The 27,303-nt window shown below is 56.0% G+C and overlaps 5 protein-coding genes across 9 annotated transcripts; 3 read left to right on the plus strand and 2 right to left on the minus strand.

Annotated features, from left to right (window-relative positions):
• Positions 1–214: 214 nt before the first annotated feature.
• On the minus strand, positions 215–3,599 carry RPL28 (ribosomal protein L28). 2 transcript variants are annotated; one of them, XM_053604082.1, is made up of 5 exons: positions 3,475–3,599; positions 3,065–3,153; positions 2,855–2,978; positions 495–613; positions 215–355 (listed from the first exon to the last, which is right to left on the minus strand). In XM_053604082.1, exons 2-5 carry the CDS (start codon positions 3,143–3,145, stop codon positions 266–268), a joined length of 414 nt encoding a protein of 137 aa, XP_053460057.1. In that variant the 5' UTR covers positions 3,146–3,153; positions 3,475–3,599; the 3' UTR covers positions 215–265. The 2 variants fall into 2 exon arrangements, with proteins under 2 accessions (XP_053460057.1, XP_053460058.1); XM_053604083.1 differs by having other exon boundaries at positions 3,480–3,502.
• Positions 3,600–4,692: 1,093 nt separating this feature from the next.
• TMEM238 (transmembrane protein 238) lies at positions 4,693–9,114 on the plus strand. 2 transcript variants are annotated; one of them, XM_053604079.1, is made up of 2 exons: positions 4,693–5,586; positions 8,686–9,114. In XM_053604079.1, exon 1 carries the CDS (start codon positions 5,049–5,051, stop codon positions 5,577–5,579), a length of 531 nt encoding a protein of 176 aa, XP_053460054.1. In that variant the 5' UTR covers positions 4,693–5,048; the 3' UTR covers positions 5,580–5,586; positions 8,686–9,114. The 2 variants fall into 2 exon arrangements, with proteins under 2 accessions (XP_053460054.1, XP_053460053.1); XM_053604078.1 differs by lacking the exon at positions 8,686–9,114 and adding an exon at positions 6,991–7,155 and having other exon boundaries at positions 4,695–5,586.
• A 203-nt stretch (positions 9,115–9,317) lies between these two features.
• TMEM190 (transmembrane protein 190) lies at positions 9,318–12,719 on the minus strand. Of its 2 annotated transcripts, none has more exons than XM_053604081.1 (5): positions 11,399–12,719; positions 11,278–11,313; positions 10,572–10,697; positions 10,405–10,489; positions 9,318–10,324 (listed from the first exon to the last, which is right to left on the minus strand). In XM_053604081.1, the coding sequence occupies exons 1-5, from the start codon at positions 11,460–11,462 to the stop codon at positions 10,102–10,104; spliced, it is 534 nt and encodes a 177-aa protein (XP_053460056.1). In that variant the 5' UTR covers positions 11,463–12,719; the 3' UTR covers positions 9,318–10,101. The 2 variants fall into 2 exon arrangements, with proteins under 2 accessions (XP_053460056.1, XP_053460055.1); XM_053604080.1 differs by having other exon boundaries at positions 12,633–12,685.
• Positions 12,720–15,600: 2,881 nt separating this feature from the next.
• IL11 (interleukin 11) lies at positions 15,601–19,505 on the plus strand. Of its 2 annotated transcripts, none has more exons than XM_053604076.1 (5): positions 15,601–15,759; positions 16,985–17,157; positions 17,358–17,444; positions 17,575–17,736; positions 18,891–19,505. In XM_053604076.1, the coding sequence occupies exons 1-5, from the start codon at positions 15,753–15,755 to the stop codon at positions 19,059–19,061; spliced, it is 600 nt and encodes a 199-aa protein (XP_053460051.1). In that variant the 5' UTR covers positions 15,601–15,752; the 3' UTR covers positions 19,062–19,505. The 2 variants fall into 2 exon arrangements, with proteins under 2 accessions (XP_053460051.1, XP_053460052.1); XM_053604077.1 differs by lacking the exon at positions 15,601–15,759 and adding an exon at positions 16,474–16,532 and having other exon boundaries at positions 18,891–19,370.
• Positions 19,506–21,119: 1,614 nt separating this feature from the next.
• On the plus strand, positions 21,120–27,248 carry GARIN5B (golgi associated RAB2 interactor family member 5B). Its single transcript, XM_053606114.1, has 11 exons — positions 21,120–21,269; positions 21,450–21,604; positions 21,682–21,940; positions 22,324–22,348; positions 22,539–22,603; positions 22,694–22,839; positions 22,888–22,940; positions 23,046–23,122; positions 23,287–24,914; positions 26,981–27,053; positions 27,149–27,248. Exons 1-10 carry the CDS (start codon positions 21,120–21,122, stop codon positions 26,991–26,993), a joined length of 2,571 nt encoding a protein of 856 aa, XP_053462089.1. The 3' UTR covers positions 26,994–27,053; positions 27,149–27,248.
• The last annotated feature ends 55 nt before the right edge of the window (positions 27,249–27,303 follow it).

Genomic DNA, 27,303 nt, shown 5'->3' on the forward strand with positions numbered 1-27,303 from the left:
GGCCTCAGCTACCCACCTCAAAGATGGAGCACCATCAGCCAAGCCCCCTCATTACAGCCTGTCCCCGCCCCCAGGGTTTAAGGATGATCCTCCTCCCTTCACTGCTATGCTCCTAGCCGCTTGGCCTGCAAACCACCTCTCCGTTCTAAATGGAGGTCCTACCCCTGAGGGTCTGATTGGGATTCTCTAGGCCACTGCACTAAGGGACACCCAGTCGAGGTGGCTAAGAAGTCAGCAGACTCTTTATTACTGTGAGGGACAGAGCTCAGGGACTCTTGGTGTGTCTTGTGCGCTTCCTCTTCACCATTACAGGCTTCTGGCTGCGCAGGATGGCGCTGGCCCTGCGGATGGCAGCCTAGGGGGAAGATTGGGGGCGGGGGGAGGGTTCAGTGCACCACTCACCCAGCCACCCCTACCCTGGCCTCCCCCAACCAACTACAGTCCTAACCCCCACCCTGAACTCAAGTCTTGGCTGCAGCCCAGTGACCACTCACCATGCGCAGGTCTGGCCGGTACTTGTTCTTTCGGATCATGTGCCTGATGCTGCTCAGGGTGGCCCGGGCATTCTTGTTGATGGTGGTCCGCACATAGGAGGTGGCAGGCTTCCGCTGGCCTAGAGGGGAGGGCAGGGGTCTGAGGGTCAGTCCACTGCCGGGCCCTATGTGCACCTCTCAGCTCAAAGATACAGCCTCACTCCAGGAGCCGAGTTCTCTAGGCCAGCAAGATGGGCCTGGCAGGGCACTTCCCCAACCAGCCTTCAGCCTTCTGTGCTGGTCCCCTACATACACCTCTTCCTGTCTTTTGTTTTTTTAGACAGTCTCACTTTGTCACTCTCAGTAAAGTACCATGGCATCACAGCTCATAGCAACCTCCAACTCTTGGGCATAAGCGATTCTCTTGCCTCAATCTCCAGAGTAGCTGGTACTACAGGTGCCTGCTATTTTTAGAGATGGTCTCACTCTTGCTTAGGCTATTCACCAGCCTCGGCCTTCCAGAGTGCTAGGATCACAGGAGTGAGCCACTGTGCCTGGCCTCACTGTCTTTTTTTTAAAAGAGATATGGTCTTAGTATGTTGCCCAGGTTGGTCTGGTCCCAAGCAGTCCTTCCACCTGAGCCTCCCAAAGTGCTGGGATTACAGCCCTGAGATAACTACAGTGCCTTGCTCTACCACAGTGGTTCTCAACCTGAGATAACTACAGTGCCTTGCTCTACCACAGTGGTTGCGACCCACAGGAACTGTATTAAAGGGCCACGGCATGAGGAAGGTTGAGAACCACTGCTCTACCAGAATGTCCAGAGAAAGACTAAAGGATACACCACCACAGATTGTGCTCAAGAACCACTGAGCCTAAGCACAAGTCTAAAAGAATAAACGATATTAACTCCTAGCTCATTATAATACTAAAATCCCCACCCTGGGGAGGGATTTTGTCCACCATTTTTTTGTTCTCTAATGATTCCTCACTGCACTTACGTGCCCTGCACTCCACCTGAAACATGCATGAGATTCTCTCCTTTTATGCATTAATCATTTTCACCTCCATAAAAACTCCTTAACCCTGCTAATTCAGGAGATGGAGTTGAGGTAGCCTACGCCTCCCCCTCCCAGTTGACACATCCTCTGAAATAAGTACTTTCTCCCTTAACAATCCTCATTGTCTCAGTAATTAGCTTTCTATGAAACAAACAGTGATACCCCGCCCCCCTCTGTGGGTTCCTCAACAGACATAGAACAGAGCTGCTGTTATGAATGTAAGGTTTCCTAGTAGGTGAAGTGGGTGCTTGGACCCCCCCCCACACACACACACACAGTGACCAAGTAATGAGCTTGCCTTAGCCGACAGTCCTGCCCTCCTCTCTCCCCCAAGGCCCAAACCATCCTCCTGGAACAATCAGAACAGAGCCAGAACAGGTCTGTGACCGACAGTGATCAGATCTTGCCAGAGCCCTGCTCTCCTGGTGATAGGAGACCCAGACTACCACCACAGCAGTGGCCAAATGCTGCTTGATCCCACAGGAGGTTCCTCCTTCTCCCTCATGCCAATTCCAACTTCTTAACCTAAGAAAGGTCACCTACATATTTAACAACCTAAGAAAGGAAAGCTTTTAAGTCCTAACACTCCAGAACGGGGTCCTCAGAAGGGAGAACCAGGAGCACACTGGGGCACTGGGGCAAATACTTGGCTGCTCCCTGCACAGTGTTCGGATGCAGGAAGATCGTCTTGGGGGGAGGGGAGAAGTGTCACTGAAGTCACCAGTTAAGAGACAGTTAAGGGGCTGTAGCTGCCACCAAACAGGAAGGGTGCTCAGCTCTGAATAGGAACAGAGGCCAGTTGCAATAGAGAAACAAACAAACAAAAAAAAACACTCTCGTGGACAACAAATGCAAACACAAGCTCTTTTGCTAGAGACCCCTGTGTCCCTTTCACCTATCCAGACACTCAGGAAGACTCTAAGTCTGACTGTGCACATGCTACGGGGGTGGGGTGCTCCAGATTTCTCCTCTGCACCCTCCCAAACAGAACAGAGGTAAACCTGTCACCTGCAACACACAGCCGCGAGAGGCCTGGTCCCTCACCTGCTCAACCTCAATTTTCTCACCTGGGAGGTGAAACCACCCCCACCTGAGTCGTTTTGATGAGCTGATCTGAGCCCCTAATTGTGCGACCATGGAATTAAACGTTCCCAGTTACCCAGGAAGTCCCGGTTCATACTCGTTCCTCCACTTTACAGGCTAAAAAATGTGCTCGACTCCTGGCGAGCTGGCTGGAGGAAAGCCAGTGTCCCCGCCGCCCCGGCAGTCACTCTTCCTAACAAGAAGCGGCCACAGCCCCCCGCCCGGGACAGCGCTCACCCGATCTCCGCTTCATGACCACCACGACCCCTTTGCCGTCAGCGGCCGGCTCAACGCCCACAGTCTTGCGGTGAATTAGTCCGTTGTAGCGAAAGGAGTTGCGGGCCTTCAGATTATTGGGCTCCTGGGAAGGACAAGTGGCAGGGGGTCGTGAGGAAGAGCCCCCGAGACATGCTTAGACCCCCCCTCGCCCTGAGCCCCACCACTCACGGTGCTGTATGTCTGTTTATTCCGCTTGATCAGGAAGCTGGAGCAGTTCCGCACCACCATCCACTGCAGGTGCGCAGACATGGCGGCGGCTGCGAGAAGCGGACGAGGAAGGCCGTCAGAGGGAACAAAGAGCAGATAAAGAGCGCGACTGGGGACCCCGGGTAAGCTGGGGAGACTGCTCCTGAGCTGTGGCAGGCGGGGCCGAGACCTACAAAGGCGGCCCGACCTCAGGCTACCGAGACTAACTACAGGGAATAAGCAGAGGGAGAGCGCAAGGATCCACAACTTCCCGAGGTGGTGTAGGAGGACCGCCAAGGGCGCTTGAGATTCAAGGGAGAAGGCAGGGAAGGGGCACAGAGAGGGGGCGACCGACGCAAGAAAGCGGCCACGCGAGCCGGACGCAAGTTCACCTTACTTCGCGACCGCGGCCGGAGACGGAAAGAGAATGTCAAGGGCGGAGCGATGCCTTTAATACCACACACGCATTTCCGTTTCCTCTCCAGGGACGCGCCTGGAGTCGCCTTTTCCCGCCTCTGATGAGGTTCCGTGGTGTTCGGCCATTTCCGCCAAGTCGTCGCGTACAGCTCGGGAATCTTCGGAACTCTTCGGCTACAGAGCCGAAGCGTGCTCGGCGCCGCGGAACTACACCGCCTTCTACTGGATTGCTGAGTATCCTCAAGTCCTCCAGGTCTAGAGGTCCCGGGGCCCCTTTCTCAACGGCCTCTCTCCGCTATTAGTAACCCAGTGTTTGGCACATAGTGGGCACTCAATAAACATTTCCTTTACGAATGACATGTGAATGCGTGGACTATCTAAGTCCTGGCGTCTTGGAATGCTTCTGACTTTCTTCGTTAGCCATTGGCTGCTATACCCTATGGGAGCACCCAGGCCCTTTCGGGCATCTTCGAACTCTCTGGAAACCCTCTTCAGAGGGGCTGCTCCACTTTTCGCTCGTACCCAGTTCGGATCTGTTGGGAAATACTCGGTCTTCATCCAGCTACGTTTGGAGCCCTTGGTCTAATCCCGGCAGCTCCCTTGCAATAGGCTCTCCCCAGGATTTTGTTGGAACTCTTAAACTGTTTACAGTCTGGGGAGAACCTAAATGGAACTTTCTCCCAAACTGCCAGAAGAACGTTGATTCCCTCCAAGGGAGAGTTGTTTGGAGGAAGAGAGATTTTCGTGTGACAGACAGTTCTTGGTTGCCAGCCCATTCCCTGTGCCTGGCTGCCCTCCAACCGCTGGGCTCCTGCGCTGCCTGATGCCCCGGTGTGAGCTGTCACATCCATGAAACTGTCTGGAAGTTTATTTTCTGTTGCCAGAATCATCCTCAAGGAGTTGGAGCCTGGCCTGGTGTTTCTCTTTGGTGCCCGGGAAGCCTCCTAGACTCTCACTGAACGCCAGGAGTGACACCGTGGCTGGGCATTACACTGGAGAGATCCAGTGCCCCTGGGCTTTCCCTGGTACCATCCGCTGCCTGTATTAGAGGACTCTGGATCTGACAGTGATGTCAGAGATTTCTGGTGAGGCTGATCCGTCTTGGCGCCCTTGGATTCATTCTCTATAAGGGCAGGCACACAGGATGAAATTCTCAGCTCCTGCAGAACCTTATGTTTCTCCCTCCAGAGGCTTTGTTTGTTTCTACACAGGAGGCCATGGGAAGCCGGCACTGAGTAGAAGCAATGCCTGCCCTCCCACAGTGTCCTACTGCCACCATTAAAGTACCCTGAGTTTTGACCATGTGTTACACTCGTGGGTGACACGAGCCCTGGGCTACCGCCATCACCGTCGTCTGCCCTGCACAGTAGCCACCACCAAGGAGCCCCCAGCCGGGCCTGTCAGCGCCTATCCCAGCTCAGGTGACCCGGCGGGCGCCTAGCACACCTGGCACTGTCTCCTGACCCCGCCCCGGGCTGGCCGCACCCCAGGACGCTCTCTACTGGAGCCATCGGCGTCTGCGGTGGCTGCGGCGGCGGCGGTGCAGGCCATGGCGGCGGCGCCCACGGTGTGCGCTTTGCAGGGGTCCCCGTCAAGTGTCCAGTCGGCCCCAGAGGCCGCATCCGCTCCCGCGGCCGGCCTGGGTCGCTGCCGTATGGCGCTACTGCTGGCTGTGGCGCTGGACGTGGCGGGCATGGCGGCTCTGCTGACCGGTGTGTTTGCGCAGCTGCAGGTGCGCGGCCGCGACTTCGGCGACCTGCTCATCTACTCCGGCGCGCTGCTAGTCTTCCTGAGCCTGCTGGGCTGGATCCTCTGGTACACCGGCAACATCGAGATCTCACGCCAGGAACTAGAGCGCGACTACGGCCTGCGGCCTTCGGCGCTAGCCCGCCTCGCACGCAAGCTTTCCCGCCGCTGGTCGGCGCCTGCCGCCGCTGGACTGCGCCCCGCCCCGGCCTCTCGAGGAGCTCGCCGAGGTGCCCGTGCGCCCCTGCCGCCCGCTGCGGGCTCCCGCCGTGTGCGCCTGCAGCTCGCCACACTTGAAGCCGGACCCGGAGCGGCGGGAGCCGGCAGCGAGTGAGCCCCAGGTGAGAGCCAGGCGGGGACCGTGGGGGCAACAAGTAGAGCTGGAGAGATGCAGGGAGCGACAGAAATGGAGAGACAGGGAGAGAGGGTGGGAGGTGGAGACATGGAATGGGTGGAGACCAGACTGGAAAAGTCCGGCAGAGGGAAGCAGGGAGCCGCAGAGACAGCGGGCACAGGTGCAGACTTGGGTTGGACAGAGACCCTGCCCCAGGAGATGAGGCACAGCACCCCTACTCCTGCACTTGGACATACCACCCTCCCTCTGGCTCCAGGTGCACCAGGACGCGTTCAGTCCTCTCGGTGTTACTGGGTCTCTGAGATCACTGTTGGGGATGGTAATCATCCCTATTCGGCAGTGGAAGAAACTGAAGCCCAGAAAGGTGCCACCCTTGCCTAAGGCCACGCAGCATGTAGGTGGAGGAGCTGGTATTCTCCTGACAGGTAGCCCTGTGAAAGGAGGAAAGAGTTAAGAGGGACCAACTGAGGCAGGAGAGCCAACTAACAAAACCTCTCTTTCACTCTCCTTTCCCTTCCCTCTACATTCTGTCCCCTTTCCTAAACACACTTCTCCAGCTTGCCTGCCTTTGCTCAGAGACCTGCTGTGGCTCCCTCTTGCACTTTGGTTAAACTGAAGCGCTCACTGGTATATGGCCTGCTCCATTTTGGCCCCACTTCTTCTGCTCTGTCTGTAGTAATGACAACTGTCAGTCTAAAGACAGCCTTCTCTACACTAGGCATGCCCTTGCTGTCCACAGCAAACTTCTGTATTCTGTCTTCTTTTTTTTTTAGAGACAGAGTCTCACTTTATCCCCCTCAGTAGAATGCTATGACGTCACAGCTCACAGCAACCTCCTGCTCTTGGGCTTAGGCAATTCTCTTGCCTCAGCCTCCCAAGTACCTGGGACTACAAGTACCCGGCTATTTTGTTGTTGTTGTTGCAGTCTGGCTGGGACTGGGTTCGAACCTACCACCTTCAGTATGGGGCTGGCACTCTACTCACTGAGCCACAGACGCCACCCAAACTTCTGTGTTCTTTAAGATTCAACTCAATTTTTCTTATCCCAGTGCGGTGGCTCACATCTGTAACCCTAGCACTCTGGGAGGCTGAGGCAGGTGGATCACCACAACTCAGGAGTTCCAGACCAGCATGTGCAAGAGTGAGACCCCTTCTCTACTAAAAATAGAAAAACTAAGGCAAAGCCCAAGAGTTTGAGGTTTCTGTGAGCTAAGCTGACACCACTGCCTCTAGCCTGAGTGACAGAGCAAGATCTGTCTAAAAAAGGGAAGGAAGAAAGGAAGGGGGAAAAAGTATCCAACTCAATTTCTCTGCCCTTCTCTGAGCCTTCATATTATGTTACCCTGACTGCTGCTCTTTTTCTTTTCTTTTTTTTTTTTTTTTTTTTCAGTTTTTGGCTGGGGCTGGATTTGAACCCACTACCTCCAGTATATGGGGCCAGCACCTACTCCTTTGAGCCACAGGCACCACCCCGCTGACTGCTGCTTGTAAAACCATGTGTTGTATCTGCCTGTGTTGGTATCTCCCACTTGAAAGAGAGTATCCTAAGACCTGAGTCTCTGGTATCTTTGTTCTTAGCATTGCTCAGCAAAAAGTATGAACTCAGGAAAGGTTGATGATTGAGTAGGTGAGTGGAAAGATGGATGAACAGATGAGTGGATGGATGAGTTGAGTAAATGGGTGGTTGTAGATGGGTGGCTGAGTGGGTGAGTGGTAGATTGGTGAATGGATCAGTTGATGGATGTATGTGGTTGGATCGCTAGTTGTGTAGATGGGTGAATGGGTGGTTGGATGATTTGGGCAAATAGGTAGATAGATGAGTGGATAGATGGGTTTGCTGATGAGTGCATGGATGGATGAGTAACTGAATCAGTTTCCCAAATAGGGGTTTCTTAGAATTAAACCCACTGTCCTAAGACATTCTCTGTATGCTCTGCATTAGCTTTTTGCTCTATGCATCCAGAATGCTACTGTGTTCTTCTTTGTGAGAATGGAGAAAATAATCACCCTGATCATATAATATGTTCTCTGGTTCAGATGAGGAAACTGGTTTAAGAAAGGATGAACAACTGCATGCACAGGTGAAGGATGAGCTAATGCAAAATTTGACATATAATGCAAAACCACCACCTGTGCCTAAAATTACCCTTGTAGTCCTGGGTGGGTGGGCCTCTACTCCTGGAACTGCCCTTTAGCCACTCAGACCAAGCTGACTCAAGTGTAGCCCCTTTTATAGGGAAAATGGGCCTGTTTGAATTTGGATTCCTTCTTCCTATGGAGAGTAAAATGCTTCTCTGTCCATGAAGGACAGAGAACTTGGAGATTTTATTTCATTTATCTGGAGACAGAGTCTCACTCTGTTGCCCTGGGTAGAGTAATGTGGTGTCATCTTAGCTTAGAGCAACCTCAAACTCTTGGGCTGAAGCAATTTTCTTGCCTCGGTCTCCCAAGTAGCTGGGACTATAGGCACCCACCAAAAGCCTGGGTAGTTTTTCCATTTTTAGTAGAGACAGGGTCTTTCTCTTGCTCAGGCAATAACTTGTAAACTTGTGAGCTCAAGGAATCTTCCTGCCTCAGCTTCCCAGAGTGCTGGAATTACAGTTGTGAGCCGCTGCATCCAGCCTGAGAACTTGGATTTTAGCAAAGGGACCCATAGGTTCCAGCTCTGGTAGCTGCTTCCCTCTGAGACTAATGTGAGTTGAGTAGCCTGTCTCTGCCTGTCCCTCTTAGTCTCTTTGTCTGTGTGTCTCTGTCTCCCCAGGTATTATCTCTCCCCAGGTCTCTTTCTCGTTATCCCTATGCTCATCTTTTTTTCGGCATGTCTCACTCTCTGCCTCCCCCCATTTCACATTCCCTCTTGTAATAGTTGAAGGCACCCATGCAAGCACACTGTGGGCTTTGCGGCAAATAGTGGGGTACAAGAATGAAAGCACAAAGGAGCAAGCATGTGAGATGGTACATAAGGGGCTCGGGCAGGAGGAAGAAGCTTCTTGCCCCTGTGCCCCAGGCCATGGGGCAGTGGGCCCAGGAGAACAGGGATGGGTGGGTGCTAAGCAGTTACTTAACTCCACCCTCCCTTCTGCAGACAACCTCACGGCCCCACCTGTCAGGACTAGACTGAGATGTACAACTGCCCCTACACCCTACCATGCTGTCAACAGGACACTGCCTGTTCCCCCTCTAACCCCTCTATCCTCTCTGGGATAAACGGCTCTGCCTCACAGCGCTATATGTCTGTTTGAGAGAGGGACAGTGCGGGGGGGGATGGGGGGGTTGCTTGCTTCTTTTTTTTTTTTTTCTTTGAGACAGAGTCTCACTTTGTCACCCTTGGTAGAGTGCTGTGCCATCACAGCTCACAGCAACCTCAGTTTCTTGGCTCAAGTCATTCTCTTGCCTCAGCCTCCCAAGTAGCTGGGACTACAGGCGCCTGCCACAACGCCCAGCTATTTTAGAGATGAGGTCTCACTCTGGCTCAGGCTGGTGTTGAACCTGAGCTTAGGCAATCCACCCGCCTCAGCCTACCAAGTGCTGGGATTATAGGCATGAGCCACAGCACCCAGTTTGCTTGCTTCTTTCTAAGCCTGGGAGTTCAGGTGGGCCTGGGTGCACCCAAAGTAATGTTGCCTGTGCCCTAGAGGACCTGACACCACTGGGGAGGCAGCTCCCCACTGGCCCTTCACAAAGGGGAATGGGGTGGGATAGCAGTGAAGCCCTTGGGCCCACACCCACCCACCCACCCAACACAACCTCCCTCCACCCAGGTCTCCCTTGGCCTTCTGAGAAGTAGGGACACAGGGACAAATTAGACTTGCAAGGTATTTATTGGGGGATATGGATTATGGAGGTGGCTTGGTGCAGGTCTGTCATCTGCAAGGCATGGGGGAGGAGGGTTGGTAGGATGAATCTTAGACTTCCCAGGGAGTTTCAGCAGCCGGAGGGGTGTCTGAGAGCCAGAACCTCCCACAGGGGAAGAGAGACCCATGTCTTTTGGGAAGGGGCCTGCACTGGTACTCACCACATTCAGCCATTGGTGGGATGGTGGCACATGGTGGCACATGAGGGATGGGGTTGCTCCCTTTAGGAAGACAACTGAGGGCACATTCCCAGGCCATGACAAGCTGCCTGCCCCCACTCAGTTCAGGCGCCCCTGGCCCTGGCCTCCCTCCAGGAAGGGTTTTATACCTTCCTCACTCCAGCACACCCCCTCGGTCCAGGGCCCCACAATCACAGCCTAGAGCCCCCACTCAGCCCAGCTCCTCCTTAGTTCAAATTCTCCCCCACGAATCCCCCACCCCTCTATTCCAGAGCCTCCCTCAGCTCACATCTCCATGTGAGAGCCTAACACCCCCCAACTCAGTCTGGGTCCCTAAGATGCCCCAGGGCATGTGTGCCCAGACCCCTGCCCCAGGTGTGCACTATGTGTTCTGTTTCCACAGCTCTCAGAAAAGAGACCACATGTCTATAGGCTACATCTGTATTGCGGGGTCCCCCGGGGACACCCCTAATCTTCTTCCTCCGTCTCGGCCCCTTCTGTCCCTTCCCCTTCACCGCCCCCTATGGTCTCTTGCGTCTCTGTAGCCTGGGAGGCTGGCATGCTGGCCACGGATGCTGTCTTCTTTTCACTCGTTGCTCGGTCCTTGGAGAGCAGCGAGACTGTCCTCGACAGGTCACATTTACCCGCCAAGAACCGCGGCATGTGCAGCAAGTCCTGGCGCTTGGCCCACCTGGCATGGAGGGGATGCTCTCAGCCCAGCCCCCCGCCCGCTCCACAGGGCAGGTGCCTCCCCAGTCCAGCCCCACTTGCCAGAACAAGCAGATGCCACAGATCAGGAAAAGGAGGCCACCGCACGTCCAGCCCAGGGCCCACATGTGTTTCCTCCGCATATTTTCTGGACAAAAGAGGGAGATTAAGACACAGGAGTCCCAGTCACCAGACCAGGCCCTGGCACTCCAAGACATTGGGGCACTCACCATCTGGACGCTGGTGGTAGCAGACCCCATCCCGGTAGCAGCATCGCAGGCGCAGGCAGAGGTTGGGGTTCTCGATTGCCGCCTGACCCCCACAGCTCTCCCGATCCCACACGTCACCCTCACAACCTGGGAACACCACCAGTGGTTAGCCTCATCACAGAACCTGGCCTCAAAGACATTGGACACCAGAGTCCCAAGGCCAGGCCCAGGAGCTGCCTGCCTAGTACTTATGCCCTGTAGGATCCAAGACTCCAGAACTCTGGCTTTCCCAGTTCCTCCCAGGAAGGGGTTCCCTTTCCCTCTCCTCACACACAGGGGGTCCCCAGCCCCTCCTCCTCACATCCAGAGGTCCCTACAGCCCCTCCTCCCTCAGACCACGGGTCCTCCTCCCCTCCTCTTCACACACGGGGTTCCCCTTTCTCCCTCCTCCTCACACCCAGGAGCCCCCAGCCGTTCTTCCTCACATCCAAGGGTCCCCACAATCTCTCTCCATTCAGGCCCAGGGATCCTGTCCCCAGGCCCTCCTCCCTCAGACCCATAGTCCAGCCCCCCAGCACTCCTTTCTTTCAAACCCGGGGTCCAGGCTTCAGCCCCCTCCTCCCTTAGACCCAGGAGTCCAGGGCCCCCGTCCCTCCCCCCTCAGACCCAAGGGTCTAATCTGGGCTTCGCCTCCCTGGAGGACCCAAGATTTCAGGCCACTGCTCACTCCATGGATAGAAGAATCCCTGGATTCCATTCCCATCTGTGAGAGAAAAGGGCCAGTGTTGGGAACTGTGTGGAGGCCAAGGAGGCCTCTGCTCAGCTCCCTGCCTTCTCAGCTCCCTCACCTACTGAGCCCTGCAGCAGCAGGAGCAGGCCCAAGCCCAAAGCTGGGATCCCAAAGCCCACCATGTCGCCTCCCCAGACCCCTGGGGCCACTGTGGGAAGAGTCCTGGAAAGACATCACCCAAGCAACCAGCTGGGCCCCGCCCACCTGCCCACCTGGCCCCCAAGATTCTGAGTTCTGTTGCTAGGGAGTCCCCTTTGCAACGAGGAGGGGGGGTAGGGAGGGGGCTCACACTGACCTGGCCACACCCTGATAGAGGGAGTCAATTCTTTAGGGACCAGGTGGAAGGGGCAAGATGGGGTGGGGTCTCAGGTTTAGAAGGAACTCCTTAGCAATATGGGCAAAAAAGAGAAGTCTGGAAGGGCCTATGGGTCTGGGGCCTCTCCTCCTTGTCACCCAGGAACCCCTGGGGGTGGGGTTCTGGGAGACCTTTTGACTGGGGAATCCCTTTCCTTAATAAACTGGCACATAAAAGTGGCTCCCCTGCCCAGAGGCTCAGGAAGCCCTGTTGCTAGGAAGTCTTTCCCCTTAGCAACCAGGGGAAGGGGGGACTTGAGATACTAAAGGCCTCACTGAGCCCCATTGTTAGGGAAGGTCCCCGTGGCAACCAGGAGACCCAGGAGGAGGGTGAGACCATGGGACTGGAACCTTAGGGAGATCCCCTGGTTCCACAGGGTCCTGAGAGCAGCTTTTCCTTACAGGCCAGCCCAGTCCTCCCATCTAGGGAATGTGTTCCTCAAGGAAGGGACTGGTGAGCCCCTGCTGAAACCAGAGGGCCTGTGAAGGTCACTCCTGGCAGGAAGATCCCAGTTCCTGCCTGTGGCTGGAGGCTGGGGAAGGTGTCACCTGCGGAGGGATTATCAAGCCTCCCTTTTGAACTCCCCCAATGACTGGGGACCGACTTGTCTTCCAAGAGGAGGAAGTCAAACTGGGGGACTAGGTTGGGATAATGGTTTCTGGTTCACCCCCTCAGCAGCCATTGAGCTTTGCAGCTTAGTGAGGAGGGAATCTCCTCTCTCCTGGGACAGTCTCCATTTGAGCTACAACTCCAGAGTCTGAGGGACAAGGGTGTGGGGGACCCTGACACCTGCATTAGGAGGAGCCTAGGAATTGGAAAGTCAACTCTGGGGGGTCTGAGTGAGGAGGGGCTGGGGCCTTGATTCCTGGTCTGGTGGGGGGACAGTCAGGGAGCCAGACCCCCGTCCCAGGAAGCCCAGGCTGTCTCCCTGCCTTACCAATCTCTCCTGTAAACATCCTGGTGTGTGCTGAGTGGGCTCTGGGCTGCCTTCGTCAGAGATGACACAGGTCAGAGGGGGCTTGGCAGGGGGCCGGGGGTGGGGGTCAGAGGGGTTGTGAGGCTGAGGCTGGGCAGCTGCTGACCATTTCCTGTGTCAACATCATCTGGTCCCACTTCCCAATTCCCGAGATTCCTCAGGGATCAAGGAGGGGGTGGGGGGCGGGGCCGGCCTGCCCTGGACAGCGGCTTGGGACTGGGGGGCCCCCACCATCATGGCCCTCACCGCTAATGACAGGTTTGGGCCGCCTCTGTGGCTGGCCTACCCCGTCACCCCCTAGAGGCTAGACAGGACCCCCCAGGGACAGACAGACAGAAGGACACACACAGCCTGGGACCTACTGACCTCACACCCTGTCAGCCCTGCTTCCCCCAGGGACCAGCAGATGCACAAGGACTCTGCCCCCAACATTCCGGCAGCTTTTCCCCCAGTGCCTGTGGCCACCCTCAGGCTTCTGGCACCCTGGTTGCTCCCATCTCTGAGCTTGTCTCCAGCTTCCATCATTTTTTGGCATCACTGCCTTCTTGTGCCCCTGTCCGTTTCTGTTTATCTCTGTCTCTTCTCTCATTCCTTGGGATTTCCCAACCCTGGGCTCTGGATTTCTTTTCCAGTCCTCTCTCCCTCTCCCCCCCCCCCTTATTTCCACAGAAGTAGCCAGGTGTTCACCCAGTGGCCTGAGGAATACCCAGGAGTCTGGAGCAATTCCCTGCTCTCCTACCCCATCTATCTCTGCCTCCTACAGCCACCCTGGGGGATGGAGCGGTGGGAGACCAAGTCTGACCCCACAACTCAAACAGAACAAGAAATTGAGACCCCTGGAATGTCCCTAACTCTTGAACTCCCCCACACAGAGCACTTCCCAGAGTGCAGAAAGGCCACAAGTTTTCTCTCCACCTTTCTCCAACTAGGATTTAGGGCCTGGACTCCCTGGTCTGAGGAAGGAGGGGCGGGGGGCCTGGACCCCTAGGTCCCTGGAAGTGGAAAGGGCTAGCACTACCAGATCCCTGTTATTGCTCCTGGGCTGGCTCCTGGCCAATCCCCCATCCCCTCAGGCTAGTCCATTCCCTAAGCTGGTGGCCTGAGTCACCTTGGCTGGCCCCGCCAGTCTGGGGGGGGCTACGTCATCTCTCCCCTCACTGACGCAGCCTTGGGCCCCCCACACTGACTCAGCCCTCAGCCGGAAACAGGCCCCCTGAGGGGCGGAGACCCAGTGGTCAGAGACCTGGGTCCCAGCGGGAGCCTGGGCTGGGGGGCCCCTGGAAGGGGTGGCTATGACACTAAAGAGGCAGAGAAAGGGCTCTTACCTGAGGCGATGAGGTCATGTCCCACCATGGGGGGGGCTGTGACTTCACCTCCTCAGGGACCTGAGCAGATGCCCCTCCAAGGGTGGTGGATGGGGAGGGGAAGCCTCCAGCTGCTATTTGCCCCCAAACCCCCCTGCCAGCCCAGCACAATTTCCTAGGCTGGGCACAGAGTCTGCAGGGAGATCTGGGGAGGTCTTCCTACTTCTTTGTGCTCTCCATTCAATCCCATCTTTCTCTGCCATCTAGATCCTGGGGGGCAGGCACTTGGGGACTTGGGTTGGTGTCCTTGTTCCTCGCCTGCTGAGTCCCAGGTTCTGCTGCCCCCATCTACCCACACACTCACCGGCTGTGCTCTGGGGTGGGCATCACCGTCTCCCCTAAGACTGTATGCCTCTCTCACCTATTGGGTGCCTTTCCTACTGGACATTGCCCCCCCACCAACTGTGTCCTTCATCCTCACTTATCTCTTCAGCTTACCACCTCAGCCTCTCCCCCAACCTCCCCTTCTCTGCCAAAGGCTACATCTTTTTCTCTGTGTCCCTAGATGTGTTAATAAAAATTAATGAGGAGAATAATGATGGTTACCACTGATGGAGTGCTGACTTTGTGCTTTATGTGAATGAGCTCACTTTATCCTCATTGTAGGGTTTGGGGTGTGGAGGAACTCACTGTTCCCATTTCACAGATGAAGAAACTGAGGCATAGAGGGGCAGAGTCACATGTCTCTTGGTCCCGTCTCTGTTCTCTCCCACCATCATGTCTCCCCCTGTCTGTCTCAGAGAGGCTCCCCATCTCTCAGGCCCCACTGCTGAGTCCCCAGTATCTCAGCATCTCCATCACTCTCTGCCTTTTTCTCCCCGTCTCTGTCTCCTGAGGCCTCTCCACCCTGGTCACTGCCTTTCTGCGTGTATTTTTTCTGCTGCCTGCCTCCTGTCCTTTGAGTCTTGGTGTCTGCCCATTTCCTCTTTGTGTCTCTATAAGTTCCCTCCTTCTGTCTCCATGTTACCCTTTGATCTCTGGCTCCCAGAGCCTCTCCCTTTGTCTCTGTTCCTCTCTGCTTCTCTCGAAAATCTCCCTGGTTGCCTCTGCCTCTGTGTGTTTCTCTTCTTCTTGGCTTCTGTTTTGGTGTCCCCATCTCCACGTGTCTCTTCCTCCCCCCCTTCAACTGTCCCTTGGAGTTTCTCCCCCTTGTACATCCATCTCCACTAGGCCCCTGTCCAGTCCTGGCCAGCCTCTCCCTTCTCCTCCTCTGCATCTTTCTGCCTGTCCTGGTCCAGCCAGGCCCCCCCACACATACAGTCCAGCCCCAGATCTTGAGTTGTATATGTCTGTTCTAGCCCGTGGAGGTGGAGGGAGGGGACGCCAATGACCTCACCAGACCCTCTCAGACCACCCCCACCTTCCCTTTTCAACTTTTCCAACTTTTCCTTCCGTGCCCTCCTCTGAGCGGGCCTGAGCCCTGAGAGGCAGCCGGCTCCTCTGAATGGAAAAGGCAGGCAGGGAGGGTGAGTCAGGATGTGTCAGGCCGTCCTCCCCTGCCGCCTGCCCCCCGCCCGCCCGCCCCGGCCCCCTATATAACCCCCCAGGCGTACACACTCCCTCACTGCTGCGGCCCTGCTGCTCACAGCACATGCCTCCCCTCCCCAGGTCGCGGCCCAGCTAACCCCCAGGGCTCCCCCTGGCAGCGGACAGGGAAGGGTTAAAGGCCCCCAGCTCCCTGCCCCCTGCCCTGGGGAACCCCTGGCCCAGTGGGGACATGAACTGTAAGTTGGTTCAAGTTCATGGGTGGAGGGGACAGGGAGGGAGGGAGGAAGGGAAGGAGGGAGGGAGTGATGGGGGGGCAGACACCATTGAGTAGGACAGAGAGGAACACAGGAGAGACTGAGAGCCATGGGGAGGAAAAGAGATTCCAAGAAAGCAGGAGGCTAAGAAGAGATGAGCAGTGAGAGACGCAGAGACAGATGAAAGCAGAAAGTCAAGGACTCAGCGAGAGGGACCCATAGGCCAGACAGGGCCCGGAGAGGGAGAGAGAAATGGGATACATAGACAGGGACAGAGAGACAGATGCTGGGAGCTTTTCCCAAACGGCCCGGGACACGCAGGGAGTCCGCGGGGACCCGGAGTCGCAGACACTCAAGGACCCTGACAGAGAGGTGCCGGAGGGAAACTGAGAGACAGAGTTCGAAAAGAGAGCAAGCCCGGGAACGGGATCCAACCAGGGGGAGGAAGAAGGACGAGGCATGGACTGAAAGCTCAGAGAGCCAGATGCGGGCGGACAGACGGACAGACTGACAGACGGCCGGCTGGGCCGGGAGGGGCTGGAGGACCGGCTTGGGGGGACAAGACCAGGGGGCGGGCTGGGGGTGTGCTGAGGCGCGGGCAGCCCGGAGGTGCTGATTGGCTGGCAGGCGGCTGGGTGGGCGGGGCTGGGGTGGGCTGCGAGGAGCCCAGGCAGAACCCGGGAGCCCCAGCGCCGCACCCGGCCCTGCGCACTCGCGCTTCCCTCCCGGCCAGGCTCGCTTCTCTCTATTCCCAGGTGCGCCGCGGTCTGTCCCGGTCTCCCGGCGTGCTTCGGCGGGGTCCTGAGCAGGGACAATGCGAGAGCCATGCGGAGAGGGCTCCGCGTGTGCGGTCTTAGTCCTGGTCTCGGGCTCCCTCCCCTGCTCCCAGTCCGGCGCGGGCTCCCAAGGCCCGGGGAGGGGGCAGGTCCTGGCCTGTGCCTCCCCCCTCATGCCCCGCCCCTGGGCCCAGATTCCGGCGTCCGGGGGCGGACGGGAGACGCCCGGCCCGGCCCGTCTACCCGCCCGGGGCCGCGTCTGCTCCGACGGGCGGGGCAGCCAGAGCCGGGGAGGGAGAGGGGAGAGGGAAGCCCGCCCCAGCTAGCGACCTGCCTCGGGCGCTCCACTCAGGGACTTAAGCCCTCCAGGTCCTCCTCCCTCCGACCCGAGGGTCCAGCCCGGGCCTGAGCTCTCTGCCTCCTCCGCCCAGGTGTTTGCCGCCTGTTTCTGGTCGTACTGAGCCTGTGGCCAGATAGAGCTCTTGCCCCTGGGCCACCTCCTGGTCCTCCTCGAGCTTCTCCAGACCCTCGGGCCGAGCTGGACAGCACCGTCCTCCTTACCCGCTCCCTCCTGGCGGACACTCGGCAGCTGGCTGCACAGCTGGTAGGAGAGACTGGGCCGCAGCCAAGACAGGATGACAGGGATGGGGAGTAACAGAGCAGTCTTGGGGCAGGCCAACTGGGGGACTTCTGGGCTCTAAGGGTGGCAGAGTCAGGAGAGGGAGGACTTCGTGGTGGAGGTAGGGGTTGGAGGCACAGCAAGGCTTGGTGGAGGGGTCCCCTTACAGCTCTTTTTCTTACCAGAGGGACAAATTCCCAGCCGAAGGGGATCACAACCTTGATTCTCTACCCACGCTGGCCATGAGTGCGGGTGCCCTGGGAGCCCTGCAGGTATGGGCATGGGAGTGGCGTGGAGCAAGGAGGTGGAAGAGGCAGACACCAAAGGGAAGAAAACAGGGAACATGGGGGCGTTGGTGTGAGTTGAGCCTGCAGTTCTCTAATGCTCCTGCCCCATCCCCAGCTCCCTGGTGTGCTGACACGACTTCGAACTGACCTGCTTTCCTACCTGCGCCATGTACAGTGGCTGCGCCGGGCAGGTGGCCCTTCCCTGAAGACCCTGGAGCCTGAGCTGGGCGCCCTGCAGGCCCGACTGGACCGGCTACTGCGCCGGCTGCAGCTCCTGGTATGTCCTGGCTCTGACATCTGACATCCCAGACCCTAATCCCTGAGACCCCAAGAACTTTGTAGCCTGAGACTTTGTATCTTAAGACCCCAGGCCCAACTGCAATACCTGTGCTTTGAGACCTCACCCTGTGTCTCCAAGATCCTGTGCCCCTGAGATCCTGAGTCCCTTGGTCCCAAAATCTTGCCGAGAAATTCCAAACCCTCCCCCAAAGACCCTGAGACTCCATAGTCCATGCTCTCCTGGCACCAGAATTGCAGCCCCTGAGGCCCAAGACCTCCACTGTGAACCCCTAAAACTTGAGAATTCACTCATGTCATGACTTGGAGACATTGTTCCCAAGACACCAAAAACCATGAACATCCAGATTCTCAGCACCCAGACCCTGGCCCTAGCATCCTGATAGTTGAAGCCCTCAGCCCCAGACCCTAAGATGTAAGATCATGACCAGTGGAGACCCTGACTCTACAAACCCTGGATTTTAAGAACCTGGACCCTAAGATCTCAGACTGTAAGACCCTAGGCCCTGAGCCCTGAGGCCCTATGTCTCATCCCCCAGATCTAAACCCCTGAAACTTCAGATCCTGAACATGAACCCATAAGTTCCCAAGATACTGAGATCAGAAGACTTTAGACACCAGTTCCTGGACCTGACCCCAATGACTCTGGATCACAAATGCCAACTTCTAACTCTGAGATCCCAGCCCTCACCTTAACTTGGTCCTACCTAGAGACCCTAGATCTAAGACCCCAACCCTGAGATCCTGGGCCTGACCTCAGACTTGAGCCTGCATACCTAAGATGCTGTAAAACCCTGCATACCTAAGATGCTAAAACCCTAGCTCCAAGGTTCTAGGCCTGACAACCCCCAGTCCTCACCTGGAACCAGGATCCCAGCCAGCCCTGCTTCCATAAACCTTGCTCATGTCCCCCAAACGTGGTCCTAGAAGTCCACCCTTATGATGACAACCTTTTGAACCCAACCTTAATTCTGTGAACCTAAGACCTTGGAGAGCTCCCTGCAGATCCCTATCACCCATCCACAGATTCTGCAAATATGCAGCCTGGACTTCCTCTACCCCAATTCAATAGAGTTCCTTCCCTGGTCCCATACTGCACCCTCCGTCTGATGCTAATGTGAACTTTCCCTACAGATGTCCCGCCTGGCCCTGCCCCAGGCACCCCCAGACCCACCAGTGCCCCCTCTGGTCCCACCTGCCTCAGCCTGGGGAGGTGTCAGGGCGGCCCATGCCATCCTGGGGGGGCTGCATCTGACACTGGACTGGGCCGTGAGGGGACTGCTGCTGCTGAAGACGCGGCTGTGACTGGGACCCAAAATCACCATCGTCCTTCAAAGACAGATCTTATTTATTTATTTATTTCAGGACTAGGGGCACAGCAGCCAGGTGCAACCCCCCCCCTTTCTCCCCCTAGCAAGATATGGTCCTTCCATGAGATCTGGGGGGGAAACATCTGTGCTTTATTTATACTTATTTATTTAAGCAATGGGATGCAGGAAGTGAGAGTTCTCCTGGGTACCTGAGAAGGAGGAAACTGAGATTCCAGGTTATTGGCTCTCTGAGAAGTCTGTCCATAGAGCCTTCCTGGCTCCTACCCTCAGGGCCCAGGCAGGAGCATATATTATTTATTAAACAATTACTTTTTGTGTTAGGGTGGGGAGGGAGGGAAGAGGGAAGCCTGGATTTTTGTACAAAAATGTGAGACATCTTTGTGAGACAGAGAACAGGGAATTAAGTTTGTCACACATACTAGGGGGTGTGACTAGGGGCGATTTCTCTGAAGCCTGGGGCTGGACAAGGGGCTGCCTAGGGCAGGGGCAGGAGCAGGGGAAAGTCCTAAGAAGGTTGGCAGAGGAGGGGAGGCTGATCAGTTGTCCAGAAAGTTCTGTGAAGGCAGAGTGTGAGATTCACCTGACATCCAGAACTTCCTAGTTTCTCAATAAATATTTAATGGAAGGTTCCAGAAGGTCACTGACCTATAAGTTCAAGGTCATTTATTATGGCAATGTTCACAATAACAAATTGGAAACAACTAGATGTCCAACAGAGGGGGATGGTTAAATAAAATATGGCATGGAATACCAGCCAGTCACACAAGGGAGGCCATGGAGAAACTACCTCAGTGTTGTGGGGGGCACCACTGAGGTAGGAGGATCTCTTGAATCCAGGAATTTGAGATTTCTGTGAGCTAGGCTGACGCCAGGGCACTCTAACCTGGCCAACAGAGTGAGACTGTCTCAAAAAAAAAAAATTAAAATTTAAAAACAAAGGAAGCCACCAGAGAAAAGACACAGAAACCACTGAGGGAATCCTAATTTTACATTTCTCTTTCTATACTTATGGATTGAAAGGAAAAAAAGTCCTGGAGAGAAATACAACAAAATGTTGACAGTGACTCTTAGCAAGGTCAATGGTGAGAGGTGGGATTGAAGGTGACTTATTGTTTATGTCTGTATTTTTTGGAATTTCTACCATGACTGTGTATTTTGCATGACACATTTAATAATAAACACTATTTTTAGAGTGACATATACCAGCCTTCCTTTTCCCCACAAAAAGCCCTCACAAGGCCACAAGTCTTATTGGGAGCTGAGTCCCTGCCCTATACCATGCTCTTAGTGTGGGCTCTTTAGGCAATTCTCCTGGACCCTCGGAATATGCCCGGTTTTCAGGTGAGGGAAACTGAGGCTTAGATGGGGGTTAGAGGTTCTGTTCTTCCGGGTCCCACAACTCAGGAGAGGGGGCTGCAATTCTACTCTAGGTCTGGCTCATTTCAAGGCTTGAGTCCCCCCTTTGCACTGAGATGCAGGAACTGTGAACCTGGGTGCTTGTACACCAGATAGCGGAAAATGAGGCTTGGGGCCTCACCCAGGGTCTAGAGCAGGGTTGGCAGCAGAGTTGGTACTATAAGGCAACCCTTTAGTTGATCATCCATTTATAATAACATGAGAGACTCCCATGAGGGTCCGTGCTGTCACCAGGTTGGGTCTAGGGTGGAGGTGGCTCAGCCTGGGCCTGTGGTTCTGATTCTCCTGTCCCAGCCCTCAAGAACTCAGGCTTTATCCCCAGAGAAAGGAGCCCACAGCCCTACCTAGGAAAAGTGCCCTCTGGGCCTGATGAGGTCACAAAGCCCTTCCAGAGAAGGCTCCTCCCCCAGGCCAGAGCTGTCCACCCCTCTTGGGGCCATGGCCCAGGCCCAGGCCCAAGCCTCCCTGCCCTGGGGCAGCCCCATTCTCCCTAACTGCTGTGGGCACCCAGCACCTGAGAAGCCCAAGGGTCTGAAGCCAGTGGGCTGAGGGGGGTCTGGCTGTGTGCCTGGGTCCCAGGTCCCGTAGTATCCTGCCTGCCACTTCTGTAGCCACCATGAACCGGCCTCGGAACATCAGGCACTTCGAGCCATCCCAGGGCCACTCGAAGTGGGTCCCCATTCTAGGGGAGCTGCAGAAGACCCTCCAGAAGGGCGAGTACTTGCCCCTCCGCCCGCTGCCCATGTTCGAGAGTAACTTTATCCAGGTCCCCAGCTCCCGGCACCCTGAGGGCTGGGAAGGGCAGGAGGGGACAAAGACCACCTGGCTTGGGGGATTTTGAGAGGGATGGGGATCTGGGCTTCCACAACTGGGGGGCTTGGGCTGGAGGTGCCAGAGGCTTGTTAGAGGAAGATATGGCCCCAGCCCCTGTTCCCGGCCACCCCAGGTGACAAATCGCGGTGGCCCTGTGTATGTACATCACGGAACCAACCGGCTGACCATGGGCGTGGCCGCCTCCCTGCCAGGCCTGATGCTGCCTGACATCTTGCTGATCGCCCGGCACCCCGAGGGCAGGGAGTGTGCAGGCCTCGTCCTGACCAGGTGCCTTCCTGCCCCCATCCCCGGCCTGCCCCTCTGCTGCCCCCTGCTCTAGCCATCTTCTCCTCCGCCCCCGCCAGATTAATCCCCCTGGACCTCGTCCACCTCTATGTCCATGACTTTTTCACCTGGCGCCTGAAACTGCGCCTGGTCACCGGCCGCTACTACTACCTGGAGCTAGAGGCCCCAGACAGTGAGGTGGCCTTTCTGTTTGACCGCTGGATCCGCCTCATCAACCTGCTTCGGGAGCCTGCAACCACCTGGACCCCCAGGACCATGCATACACCTCCCCTGGATATTTCCCTGGGTGAACCTCCTGCTTCCACCTGGCACCTCCAGGTGGGGCCCCAACTCCATAAACAACACAGGGCCGCAGCCCTAGGAACACACCACCTGGATTCCAGAGGGAATTGGGACCAACAGCCCAATTTCAGGGTTCTGGGGGAAGGGGGCTGGTATCCTAGACAACTAGGTCTGAGGGAGGAGGGCACAGACCCCTGGGGACAGACCCCTGGATCCGAGAGAGGATGGGCTGGGGGACTGGATCCGTGGGTCTGAGGGAGGACTACATCACTGGGTCTAAGAGAGGTGGGGCTATGGACTGGGACCTCTGGGTCTGAGAGAGGAGGGCTGAGGATTTGGACAACAGGCTGAGAAGCTCATGGAGATGTGGAAACTGCAGAGGGCAGGAACCCCTCCTGACTCCTCTTTCCTCTCCACAGGACCCACCCCTTTGCAAACGTACAGGTGAGCAGACCCTGCCACCCTCAGGCCTCCTCTAAGCTTCATGTTCTCCAGCCCAGGCGAGGACAAAGCCCCAGCACCTGGTCTCCTAACCCTCTCAGTGGGCAGAGGCCTTCATTCACTCCTCAGGGCCTGGCCTTTTGTCCTCAGCTTGGGGCTCCTGACCAGGGTCTCTCTTCTCCTCTCTTTCCAGTCACAGTTGCCCAGCCCTCCCTTCCTTATAAGACACTGACAGCTCAGAGACAAAAGAAGGTCAAGGTGAGCTGGCTGGTGGCAGGCACAGTGGAGTCGAGGGCCCAACAGATGGCTGCCCCTCATCTGACTTTACCTTCCTCCCTTCATTGCCAGGCCCTCAAGCGAAGATTCAAGTCTCAGGCTGTGGGTGACTCTGTGCCCCTCATCTGGTCACAGCTGGAACATGCTGATGTTAAAAAGAAATCCACAGAAAAGAAGTGGGCTGAGGGTCTTGCTGCCTGTGAGGGCTGGGAGGAAGGGTACCCTGGCCTGGATGGCACCCAAGTCTCATAATATTGCTCCTACAGGCCTCACTCAGACATCTGTGCTGATAGGTCTCGTACCCAAATCCACACTTCTGGTAAGTAAGACCACCCACCTCCCTCTGCCTCCCTTTACCATGTGTGCAGCCTCCTGCAGCTCTGGTTCTCTCCCTGGAGGCTCATACTGCTTCCTTTCCACACAGAGAAAAACAGCATCACCATCAGGACCATCTTCAGCATCATTTCCAGCACCATTAACCAGGCACAGTCCTCTTCAAAGGCCAGCTGGTTACTAGGGGCATGGGTCAGGCTCTGGGTCTGAGGGAGGAGGCTCTGGGGGCCCAGACCCCTGAGTGTGAGGGAGGAGGGCCTGGCGGCTGGAACCCCTGGGTCTGGGCTCTCCCCCAGCCCTGACATCCACCCTGCCCATCTGTCCATCTACAGGCCTACACATCTGACTCTGATGAGGCCACAGGGCAACGGCGTTTGCTTGAGACCCCATCACACTGCCTCTCAGATGAGGGTCCTGATTTCTTCTTTCCGGGCCCCTATGGTCATGTGCACCCACACTTGTGGCAGCCCAACATCGAAGACCTTATGGACTTTGAGTCCAGCACTTTGTCCTCTGCCTCCTTCAGCCCAGCTTCCTTCCCTCCTGCTGCATACCTGTCCACACCCTATTCCTTCCCCAGGGCCAGTGAAAAGTCTGGGTTCATGGGCTCCCAGCAGGGGCGGGGGCCACCAGCCTCGCAGAAAGCCCCGTGTGTCTCTGTCCAATCCTATAAGGCTCCATTCGTGATTGAACGGTCCCAGAAGATCCCAGCTGTCCCTACTCTCTCCCGGAAGGCCCCAGCACTCCATCCTCCACTCCGGAAGGTCTTGGCTGTAGCTGGGCCATCCCAGAAGGTCTCCACCACACCTGGTCCCCCTCAGAAGGCCCCACATGTGTTGGCTATTCCTCCAAAGACCCCAGCCATACCTCGTTCATACTGGAAGGACACACCTGTATTGGATGTACCCCAGAAGGCCCCACCTGCACCTGCTCTTCCCCAGAAAGCTGTGTCCTACCCTGTCCCAAATGGGGAATCTGGTCCATCCCAGAAGGCTCTGACCTCACCTACCCAACAGCACATGGCACTTGGCTCGCCCACCTCAAGTGGGAAGGTCCCTGTGGATTTTGATATTGCACCAGCAGGAATTCCTGGGAGGGATATGCTCCAGAGAAGCAAGCCTGAAGGGAAGCCTGAGCCAGTGGTGATGGTGGGCACCCAGGAGATGAATGTGGTAGAGATGAGGACCCAGACAAAGGCCCTGGAGTTGCCCTTCAGTGAGACCAAGAAGAAGTCTGAGGAAGTTGTGATCAGCAAAACCCAGGAGATGACCGTGGAGGGCTTGAGGGGCTGGGAGAAGTCAGAGGACAGGGTCCACCAGGCACAGGAGGAGGTGTCCATGGAACTGCCTGGCCTGAGGTCCAAGGAGATGGAACAGCAGAAGAGATGGGTCAAGATGAAAGAGCTAGCCATTCAGGGCCCTCCTGAGGAGCACAGAAGACCCTTCTCGGTGGAGGGACTCACTCTTGCCAAAATGATGATCATAGCCAATTCCAAAGACCAGCGCTTGAGACCCACTTTGGTCTCACTTCCCTCCTGGCTTTCAGTGACTTCCCGTGCCTCTACTATGCCAACAGTGGGCTCAATGCTCACCAGCACCAACCAGCGGTCCTCCCTGCAGGGACCACCAGTGATGGTTAGGGAGTGGCCAGAGTCACACACTTGGGTGAAAGAGAACAAGCAGCCATGGACAGAGATGCAGGAGCTGCCCTGGGACAGAGCGAAGCCTCCCAAGGTAACCCTCCAGTCCAAGCCCACCTCCAGCAGCCCAAAGATGGAAAATGTCTCTCAGATGCCCATCCCTTTGCCTGCCTCGAGGTGGGAGGACTTATCTCCATCACCCCTCCTGGACACCTCCACCTCAAGAATGGAGGAGACCACAGCCAGGGTGCTCCAGCAGCCCATGAGGACAAATCAAGAGCCTGTGAATGTGCCAAACCAGCGCCCCTTGAACACAGTGGGGTCAGTCTCACAAAGTATCTCACCTATGGTAGTAGAAATCGGGAATATGAGGGATGTGGCCATCAAGGTGGGGAAGACAAAGGAGGAGTCCCCCTATCTTTAATCCTCCCCCCAGGTATTTGGGGTTAACAGCTAGCATTAACTGTCAGCTCTGTTATCTGCAAGGCAGAAACCATTGTTCCCTGCTGTCACTTTTATTCATGCATTCAGTGTATAGTGAGTGCCAACTATGTGCCAGGCATTGTTCTAGGCAGGCAGTAGGGAGATAGCGTCCAACAGCAGGGGTGGCAGTGGTGGGCTGGGTCCAGTGGTTAGAGACTGGGGACACTGCCTAACACCCTGCAATGCACAGGCAGACCCCACCACAGCACAGAAAGGACTTATTGAGCTAGGATGATCTTAAGTGTAAAGAGTGGGGAGCCCCCCCATGAAGACATCTGAGGGGGAAAGCATCCCTGTAGAAGGGACACACACTGCCAAGTCCCTGAGGCAGGAGTGTGTGCAATGTGCTGTACCAAGAATGAGCTCCCTGGTATCCCAGAGGAGGAAATGCAGTCAGAGTCGTCACAGGGGGCATCTGTCACCCATCATACAGGAATCTGCAGGCAATTTTAAGGACTTTGTCTACACTCTGAGCTAGAGGGTTTGGGGCAGGAGAATGGCAGGAAGCAATTTATGTTTGAAAGGGCTCTCTGGTGGGAGTGTAGAGAATGCAGAGGGTACAAGGGTGGGGGGCAGGAGAGTGCAGAGGATGCTGTAGCAATAACCCAGGTAGAAGTTCTTAGTAACAGGTGTTAAGAAGGGTGGCTCTGGAGAGACTTAGAAGTGAGCCAGCACATCGCTTCACACATCAGGCACATGATGAGAGAGAAAGGCTGACATTGAGGAGGGCTGGGATGATTTGGGTCCCAGAGACCTGGAGGTTGTAGCAAAAGTGCAATGAAAGAGGTTTCCAGAAGCTCAGGAATTCCCTTTGGGATTCTGAGATGCCCAGGGAGGATGCAAGGTAAGCACCTGGATATGTGAGTGTGGAGTTTAGGTGAAGCCATCTGGGGAAGTCACCAGCATGTGGACTTTAAGCTGTGAGTTTTGAGCAGTTCACCAGTGAGTAGAGACAGAGAAGAGACAGGTCCAAGGTGGTTAGGAAAAGAGGAGCCAAAGTCAGGGAGTAAGCAGAGCAGCAAGAGCTGGGGATCCAGTCCATATCAGAGGCAATGACCAGGTGACAGAAGGCAATAACTGAGGTGACACTTCCTGATTTATCAGCACAGGAATGACATTGGAATTTCATTCCTATGAAATGACCATAAGAGGCAGATCTGTAGAGACAGAAAGTGGATTGGTGGTGGTGACTGCTAATAGGTTGGAGGTTTCTCCCATCCAAGTACTAACCAGGCCCGACCCTGCTTAGCTTCTGAGATCAGACGAGATCAGGTGTGTTCAGAGTGGTATGGCCGTAGACTAGGTTGGGGGTTTTTTTGAGAGAGATGAATATGTTCTGGAACTAGATAGAGGTGGTGGTTGCACAACGTGGTGAAATTTGATGAGATGGGTATTTTCCCACTAGATGCATGCATACTTGTGGATGTTTGCACAGCAGGGAGTCGGAGTTCATAAGTAGACCCACTCCTTCCAAGGAGTTTGCAGGAAAGAGAGGAGAGACACAGGCAGCTAGCTGCTGCAAGAAGTGGGCAGGGTGAGGGTTTCTCAACTACTGGCTACTGATGTGACCAGTCCAGAGTCAGGCCCAATATTAACAAAGCAGGAAAGAAAGAGACTTAGCAGGGTCAAACGGTGAATGAAGCCACTTGTCCAGACTCCAGGGTTTGTTTGCCTGCCCTGAAAGTGGGACTAATTCATTGGGCATGGAGTTACTGCGCCTTTACTACAGCCCTGCCCTGCCCTAGGGAGATGCAACAGCGAAGTAAACGCACAGCAAGTCCTGCACTCTCCTGAGCCATGCACCACCAACCCCCCCTCCTCCCCCCAAGAACCCTGGGTCCTCTTCTCTCCCTGCCAAGTTCCCCAAAGCCCTCTCTGGTCTCTGGCTTTCTTCCTCCCTACAGCGGTTTTCAATAACAGGATGCAGGGGACTCAACTTCAGTCGGCAAACTGTCCAGAGGACCCCAACATGGCCAGGTACCTCCAGCTACTCCTGAGACCCGTGCTAGACCTGGGGAGTGGGTTTCCCGGGAGCCCAGACACAACCATCACTCTTTGCTTTAATCCCACAGGTCCCCAGGGTGCTGTGCACCCCGACTGTAAGAAGCAGAGTGCTGAAAAGGCCGGTTGGGGGGCTGCTCCCTCTCCAGTAGAGACAAGAACTATCTGTAGATTTATATATTGGGGGCGGGGGGCGGGGCGGGGGAAAGCCCACGGAATAGCCTAA

The sequence above is a fragment of the Nycticebus coucang genome, chromosome 10 (genome assembly GCF_027406575.1).
Source record: "Nycticebus coucang isolate mNycCou1 chromosome 10, mNycCou1.pri, whole genome shotgun sequence".
Taxonomy (NCBI): Eukaryota; Metazoa; Chordata; class Mammalia; order Primates; family Lorisidae; genus Nycticebus; species Nycticebus coucang.